At 32.3% G+C, this 9,078-nt stretch overlaps 1 protein-coding gene across 1 annotated transcript in view; it reads right to left on the bottom strand.

The window, feature by feature from the left end:
- The window catches only part of LOC145294025 (enteropeptidase-like), a 212,099-nt gene extending 203,026 nt beyond the window's left edge, over nt 1-9,073 (bottom strand). Inside the window, exon 1 of the mRNA XM_080140992.1 lies at nt 8,924-9,073. Within this exon, the coding sequence (XP_079997118.1) occupies nt 8,924-8,932 (9 nt within the window). The 5' untranslated portion in view covers nt 8,933-9,073. The remainder of the gene's footprint in view (nt 1-8,923) is intronic.
- Nucleotides 9,074-9,078: the final 5 nt, after the last annotated feature.

A 9,078-nucleotide genomic window follows, 5' to 3' on the forward strand; every position in this document is an offset into this window, starting at 1 on the left:
CATTAAGAGTAAAATTTTTGAGATAAAGTTATGTATTATATGATGGCATCCTTTCCAAGCATAAAAATATATATGTTTGTACATTAAAATTAATTACAATTAACACAGGTGTTCATGTGTTTACTACCATATGCAAGAAGATTTTATTAGCTTTCATTTGGTACCACTTTCAATGCTATAGCATCAACCTCTGGAAAGCTACAATGAAAATAAGGACATAATATTCCCAAATTTTGCTGCGTTTTTGAAAAACGTCAACAATAAAATTACATGGCTCTTGAGGCAGGCATAGCCAAGATCACAGATCACAATAACTGGTATATTTAGCTAATTTAGACCTTGGAGAATGGGAATAATAGCAGTTTCCATATTAAAAATTTTATGCAGTTTGTGTTTTTCTGGACAATGCTTGTCTAGAAGACTAAGAAAAAAACGCCCTACTCTAGTTTTTGTATTCAATGGGAATGGAGGTAAGAACCAGATTATCTTCCGTTTCCTCTTTCGTTTTTTATTTTCTCTATTATCCTGGGTTTGTTGAAATTTTATGTTTTCTTTGAGCCCACTTTGATGCAGTGCTTCATTATAATATGGTGCTTCTTGCTCGATCACTTCAGCGTTCGAAGAAAGTCGTGAAATTCTTTGGCTAATATTTGCTACCATATTTTTAAACACCGTGGTGGGTGGCATGAACCCTTATTTATGTACATAAGTTTTTCATTTAGTTTGTGGAAGGGTTTATGTATTTTCTTCTCGATATCTAGAGTGGCTTCTAAAAAATCTACTCTATCTAAATTATTATTTTAAAGCCTAGCTCCTTGAAAAATTCAGTTAGGTCTTTCCTAAGCATGTCTAGTGCACATCCATTGTAGTCACGCGATAGGCAAAGTCCATCATCCCTATATAACCCCAAAAAGTGATCTGGGAATTTATTTTTCATGGTATCCAGTAGGAAAAGTCCAACCAGATCGCAGATGTCCGCACTGTCATACGCCCCCATCGCGACGTCAAAGGGGTCTTCGAGGTTTGATTTTTTGACCCATGTTTTATCGTAAAAAAATAAAAGGGTCTGCCTTGCTTGCATGATTGTTTCCTTATTGAGCTCGCTTATCTTTCTATATTTTGATGCGAAGATCAATGATTTTTCTAGGATTTCCTTAGTGATTGAGGGGTAAAAATCGACGATATCCAGTTGTGTAAATTTACATTTGTGTGGTTCAGTTATGTTTTTAAACCAGTCCAGTACCGCGCTCGCGTCTACCCACAAATTAAGATTTGATTTTCTTTTTATCTCTTTTACTATTTTTCTAATTACAGACGTGCTAGCTAGGCCGATCTCGCTTTTAGCCGGGTTTATTAGCCTCCAGGTTGGCTTATTAAAATTTTCTTTGTGGTCTTTTAAAGTTATAAACACATTTTTCTTTGCTAACCTATTTACTCTGTATTCTATACCTAATTTTGTGGCTACTTCTGTAGCCTCTTGGTTAATAGATTTATAAGTATCTTTTCCTGCTAATTGGTATTTTTCTGTAATAGAGTTTAGTACAAGTTGTTTTTTCTTTTCCTTTTCCATTTTATATAATTTTTTTGTTTATTTGAGAAAACAATTGTCTCATTTTCTCTTTTTATTTTTTTGATATAAAATCAGCTGCTATTGTTTTTTGAAATTCATTTGATCTATGTTTAAATTCAAGCTTAGGAAGAATGTCAAATAAATCTTTTTCAAAATTTTCTAATTCTTCCACTTTATTTGGGTATTTTATCGATTTTAATCCAAAATTGTTTTTTACATTATCTTGGACGTTTACTTCGTTTATAATCTTCAATCTCATCCTCTGGATTACATCTTCAATTTTCGTTAGTAGGATTCTTGTATACAGCTGATTACTTGGTGTTGGTATATTTTTAGTGGAGTAATTTAAGGTATATTTTCCATCTCTGGTTATTTTAAAGAAGGTGGTCTTTGCTTCATGTTTTGTGGTGTTCTTTCCCGATAGTGCTCAACCACTAGGCTATTGGTATTTACCGTAAATTATGATTATTTCTTTTTTTGGAAAAAGAAATCAAGCAGAGTGCTCAATTAAAAGGAAAATCCGAAATGTAAGAGCGTATTTATATTTTGTATTTTGTGTACAGAAAGTTGTTAGATGAGACAAGTCATGCGTTCTTACATTTCGGATTTTACTTTTAATTGAGCACTCTGATGGATTCCTTTTTCCAGAAAACTAATCATATATATATATCGCTATTACCGAATATATCATTTTCGCAAATATATATATATATATATATATATATATATATATATATATATATATATATATATATATATATATATATATCATTTTATGTATGTACATTAAATTTTATGCATTTATTTCCAGTATGTACTTCGACAGTGTTCGATACGTAAAAAGAGCTAGGTATTAATTTTTGAATATATATATACCAATTAAGCTACACAGTTTTCCGCGTTTTATACTTGTAATGGTTTCGTCAGGCTATGTCATGAATTGATATTGCTTCAAGTTTTTATATATTCTCGTGGTACTGGGTTTGCTAGTCAGCCAATCGGATTCTTAGTTATTCATATACCCATTTATTGTAAGCAATGAGCGCGTGCGCACCTATTCCTTTGTTGTTTTAGCGAGGATTTTTTTCTTTTCACAGTGATTGGAGATGAAATAGTTTTAATTTGGATATTTATTTACATTTTAAGTTATACTAGAGTATTTTATGTATTTGGTCATTAATTTATTATTATTATAATTATGATTATCATTTTTGCTATTGTTGTTAATATTTTATTATTATTATTATTATTATTATTATTACTACTACTAGTAGTAGTAGTTTATCATTTTTTTTCTGTTATCATAAGGTAAACTTTATTTTGTGTACATATACATATATCACTCATGCAGTATAATAAATTTTGAGGTTCTTTAAAGTTTAAGCTAATTTCTCATTCAAACATAGTTTACACGGGCCGTTTAAGTTTATACATGCGGTGGCTTGCCATACAATTTTTTTTTTACTCTTCTACCGGTCATAGCTCACATTTTTGAGCTCCAGTATTGGTTTGCTAATGCTGTTTTTATTCGGGGTTTCGTATTTGAATACGCTTCTGTGATCGTAATATCTGCTTTTAAAATCTACGGAGGTTATTCCTACGTAATATTTTTTGTTATTCGAGTCTTCTCTAGCAAAGATTGTGGCCTGGTAAACAGTGTTTTTAGTTAGGTATTTATTTTGTAGTGGACATAATGTCTGATTTCTACATTACATTTTTTGTTCATTGCTAGTGTTTTTATTTCTGTTAGATTTGCGTCAGTATTTCTTCTAGTAATTATATTTTATTCGTTCTGTTATTTTTGTTGGTGCTATAATCACGGCATAATCACGTTTACACACCGGTTCCCGCTAAATCACCAAAGTTAAGAAACGATAGGCCTGAACAGTACCAGATGGGTGGTTATTTGGGAATGTTAGGCGCTGTATATACCCCACCGGGACGTAGTAATTCCCAGGTTAGCATCTGAAGGTGCGTTTAATCCACTAAGAGAAATACACCCCCAGTCTTCGTTAAAACATGAAGACATTCATCTAGGTGAAGAAAGACTCTGATGTAAATCCTGAGGTCTACTCTCTGCTCTGTCCTGCGTGGTTGGTTCTGCACAAAGCCTTCACCACTATAAAAAAATCGCGTGTAGATTTCCGAACAACTTAGTTGCTGTGGCGGACCTCGTAAGTCGAAATTAGTCACTTTTTTATTAATTTGTTTATTTCCTGTTTGATTGCTCTAGTTTAGTATTTTATTATTATGTGCTTTGATTATCATCTCTTGGTTTTTGCAACAATTATAAGACAGTTTTAGGTTGTTTTTATTAATGATTTTGTGTAAGAGCTTTGTTATGGGGAAATGTTTTTCGATGAGGTTTAACCCATTTCTGCGTGAATTAATTTTTTGTAAAATAATTTCAATTTGTAAATTTTTCTGACGTTGGCTCAACGTAATTGATTAGAAAAATGCATTAGTTTACAGGTGACACGTCTTTTCACATTGGAAGCAGAGCACAAACTGGCTAGTTTGACAAGCTGTACGCTTACACACGTGTTGTAACACATCTGATGAGCGTTCTCAATGCCTTTGTTTAGGCGGTTTTCATTCTAGAGAAATGTATCATGCAATATTGTATCATGCTGTTACTGTGCCATATAGGTACTGCTCAGTTGGAATGGATTAAGAATTTTTGCCGAGTTTGGTTTTTACCACTTGGTCATAGGGCGGCATATATCAAATTAGTTTCCTTTTTCGTCTACTTTTAGACTTATGATAACTATTGGTGTTCTGTTGCTTATATTTGATTTCGATATTATGATATTCACTAACTTTTAGAGTTTTGTTGTAGATGTTGCTTGACTTCTTAAATACATTTTTTCCAAGTCTACTCTTGATAGAGTAAGAAATCTGTTTTATGATCGCTTAGGGCTGGTTGGACTTTGGGTTGACGTATATTGGATTAGCGTTATCGTTTAAATATGGCTCATCAGTATTTTATTAAGGTTTATAATTATATCTAAGAAATTGATTATTTTTATGTGGAGAGATAAGAAAGAAACAAACGAAATATGTTAATCAATGTTGCATTTTTATTTCAAGACATCCCCGGAATGTTTAACCCGAAGAAAATAAAATACCAGTACGATATTTGATGATACACTTGTTGTGTTTGTAGTGTAAAACATGTCTTATACGCGTTTCGTGTCACTTTTTTATTTAGTTGCGATTCAAAGACGATCAAATATTGGACACAATATTTGAAAGTAATATAATAAAAATTCACTTTAAAGATTATAATCAGAAAATAAATATAAGAAAAATCTTCTTCAACACATCCGACACCATTTTGAAAGATTCTGAACCCGCCATCTAGATTTAACTTCAATCAGCTAGTTAAATCTAACACCACGGCTTGCGAATCTTCTAACGTTGAATCAAATTTTTTGTTAGGTAATTTTTCTTTAATTGTTATTTTTAAAATAAGGTTTTTGTGTTTTAGATTTGGCGTTCTTCTCATCTTTGTAATAACATTTTTCCTTTTCGTTTTGTTGGAGTATACTTTTTTTTCTAATAATATTTAATCGACTTTGAGTAGTAGTCAAATAAACTAAAGACAATTTTTTCCGTCATTGGTTACAAAATACGCGTAAGGCAGTAAACAAAACTAGGCAATCACAAAAATATGTTTGTGAACTGTTTCTTTCTTTTGGTCATTGGGATGCAACCATGTAATATATATATATATATATATATATATATATATATATATATATATATATATATATATATATATATATATATATATATATATATATGGTTGGTTAGTTGGTTATTTTTGTTTTAGGGCATATCAACCCTTTTCAGGTTATTTAATGTCGAATCCAAAGATTTTGAAAAAATTTTTTTAATATAATATATTTGTTATTTTCAAGTCGGTTTCTATTTTACCCATAGTTGGGACCCTAACAGGTACTACCACTCCGGGTCAGAGTGGACCTCGGAGCAATCGGTGGATCCACACTCCCCAAAGCCCACAAGTTGGGGCCTCACCACTGGATATAGTTTAAGGTCATATATTTAGGCAGCATTTTCTCATTTAAACAAATATTATTGAATAGCACGGAGTTATTCTGTAGAAATAAATGTAGAAATTGTTTTTTAATTTACGTATATATATACATTTTTTCCTAGTCACATGGTAGCTTGTTGCGAGTTAGGTGGGCGGACTTTTTTCGCTAAAATACACAAGTTCCAAAAACTGAGTAGGTAGGTGGTAGGTGAAACGGATCTTTTTATTTTATTATTCATCATAAATACTTTCCAAAAAATATTTTAGCTGATTGAATAAATTTAGTAAAAGAAAGAAAAAAATCATAAAAAGAAACAAAAAAAATCGCACAAAAAAATGACATTAATATTGAAGAGAATTTATTTTCTTCAGTTCACTTTAAACAGTTTTCAACGATTAAATAATAAGTTCAAATTACAATATAGGTATTTACCACCACCTCCCATGTGATGCTACACTGTCGCGGTATCAATTCGACCGCTCCTTTGTTTACAAAATATTGCGCGCTATTTTTCACAAACATAGGCGTTTAGCCACGCCTCTAAAACCTAGACCTTCAAAGACACGCATTTCAACTTCCTACACTCCTTTTCTCACACCTAAACAAGTACCAGCATCTAAGTCATATCTAAAATCTATATAAATACAACCAACCGACATCTCAGATACTTTTGACCGCAACAAATTCGGTCATTAATTATGATTGTTCGATTATGAACCAGACTCGCTGCTGTAGTAAGTCATCTAAATAAATACAGCAGATTATGGCTGAGGCAATAAGTCGGAAGTTGGGGATTGAAAAGACAACCAACAAGAGATGCTTGCGAACTGAGACTGTCAGGGTTACATAGAAAGATCCAATAATCAAACTTTCTCTTTCTCACTCCAAAAAAAAAAAAAAGAAAAGAAAAAAGGGAAAGGTTACGAAAGACAATAGGATTGAGAGCGAAGAGGGGCAAGGACCCTGAAGACAGCCACCGAAAGGCCTAGTATAAAACCTTTAGGAGGCCTATTGCCACACAAATTCGAGGTAAATGGTAAACGGCTGGTGAGATAACGCAACGCAAATTCATTTGCAATGATGATCGAAACAGTTTAGAACACAGGAGACTTGCTGTCACTCAGACTCAGTGAAAATTGTATATTTAGAAATCCCTGGTAACGACCGATAAGAGAACTCTTAATGAGTAAGTAAGTAAATAAGTAATAATAATAATAATAATAATAATAATAACCTCTACTATTATCTAAAAGTAATTGTTTGTCTGCATAGGTTCCTTCCTCATAGGTTCCAAAACGGTTGAGCCTATCTTTTGCAAATTTCACACAAAGGTAATTTATATGTCTGGCAGTGTTCTTAGATATGTTTTGTGCAGAAATTCATCCAATAAGTATCAAAAATCGAAAAAAATCCGATCCTAAAAATAATCTTTCTTTGTTATAAATAAAAAGAATTTTTACAGGGGAATATTTTACGTTGCACCAGCTAAGGGAGATAATAAACTCTTAGCAAATTATTTCTTAAAAAATAATAATTGATGGTTGGAGATATAGCTCAGAGGTAGAGTATTCGAATGATCCCTTGTCCAAGCCCTGGTGTATCTCAACAGTTTAATTTTAACTTTTTTTTATTATTATGAGTTCAATTTGTGATAAAAGAAGAGGTAGTTCAATTTACGATAAAAGGTATTATTTAAAGTCATTACAAATCATTTCTTTGTTTGCATATTTTAAAACTAAATATTAATCAGAAGTGACTTTTCAAGGCATTCATCATCACCCTAATTTCAGCTGACGTGATTTTGTAAACAAACACAGACGGAATTTGATGAACATTGTCATTATTATTTTTTATTCTTTATTTTATTAATATTTTCTTTAGCGAATTAGTCTACCAGACAAATTATTTCTTGTAATATATAATAATGAATAGAGGATTGATTTTATAATGATACATACGCTATGTGCATAAATTAAAATATCATGTTTAAGCGTATTATACGACCAGGCAACCCTGGGAGCCCAGCTAATAATAATAATAATAATAATAATAATAATAATAATAATAATAATAATAATAATAATACTGGGGAGACTTGTTGTCACTCAGCTTCCAAAGAACACCACAGGTTTCCAATCAGATCGTTTGTTGACTTGTGTGAAAGCTCAATGTGAGCCGATAATAATAATGACAAAACCAACCCACTTAACACCGACCAACCTCAGATAAGTTGTAATATAAATAATTATAGAAAGAACATTACGTGGATCTAAGGCAACCGAAACTAATAGAAATCCTATAACACTCCCAATACCCAAATGTAGTGACGCAAAATGTACGGGTAAGATCAAAGAGGATGAAAAGATCGAGGACGGAAAGCACCTCCCTGACCTCCACTGAAAGTGTACTGGAATCTTGAGAAGACTAATTATCACTTCAATTTCAGCGACAGTCAACGGTCGTTATCAGTGAGAAAACAGTGGTAAACGGCTGTTACAATATGGCAAAAATAATTGTGCAACCTTTGTGAAAAGAGGCGAAGAATGCTGGAAAACCAGGGAAACTTGTTGTCACTCTAGGAGACACGACTTGTTATATAACGCGTATGAGAACTTCTAGTAAGTAAATCCGGGGAGACTTGTTGTCACTCAGACTCCAGAGAACACCACAAGGTTTTCTCGAAGAGAAATCTTTGATGATATCCTCTGTTACTACTCCTTGTGAGTAAATAATAATAATAATAATAATAATAATAATAATAATAATAATAATAATAATAATAATAATAATAATAAATACTCGAGGAGGGTTAAGGAGGATGGAAAGTAGAAAGGCTGAGGAAAGAAAACACTAACAAAACCTCCGCTGAATGGGTGCAAAAAGGACTGGGACATTGGAGCGGCTTATTGCCACCCAAATTCCAGTGAAGACCAATGGTCGCTACCAACGAGAAATCAATGGTAAGCGGCTGTTGTGATAACGCAAATTAATTTGCAAATGGTATCAAAAGAGGTGTAGAGTACTGGAAATCTGAGATGTTGTCAGTCAGACTCCGGGGAACACCACAGATTCTTCTTGAGGAGAAATCTTTGATGATGGCCGGTGTGTAAACTCTTAGTGAGTGAATACTACTACTACTACTACTACTACTACTACTACTACTACTACTACTACTACTACTACTACTAATAATAATAATAATAATAATAATAATAATAATAATAATAATATGACATTGTTATTAAGAGTATCGTAAAGTTAATAATAAAGGAAAAAATGTTTAAGGTTTTACCTGGTACATTTTATTCTATGTGTTTGTTTTTACCACGGAGCTGAAAAAGCGAAGCAACTGCGATACATTCGTAAAATCCAATCGATTTTAGTGTAGAGACACACTATTCATAAATTTCCTGCTTTACGTTACTGCCCGCCTCATAAAACTGAGAA

Source organism: Euprymna scolopes, chromosome 15, assembly GCF_053919585.1.
Source record: "Euprymna scolopes isolate OS-2025 chromosome 15, ASM5391958v1, whole genome shotgun sequence".
In the NCBI taxonomy this organism is placed as follows: Eukaryota; Metazoa; Mollusca; class Cephalopoda; order Sepiida; family Sepiolidae; genus Euprymna; species Euprymna scolopes.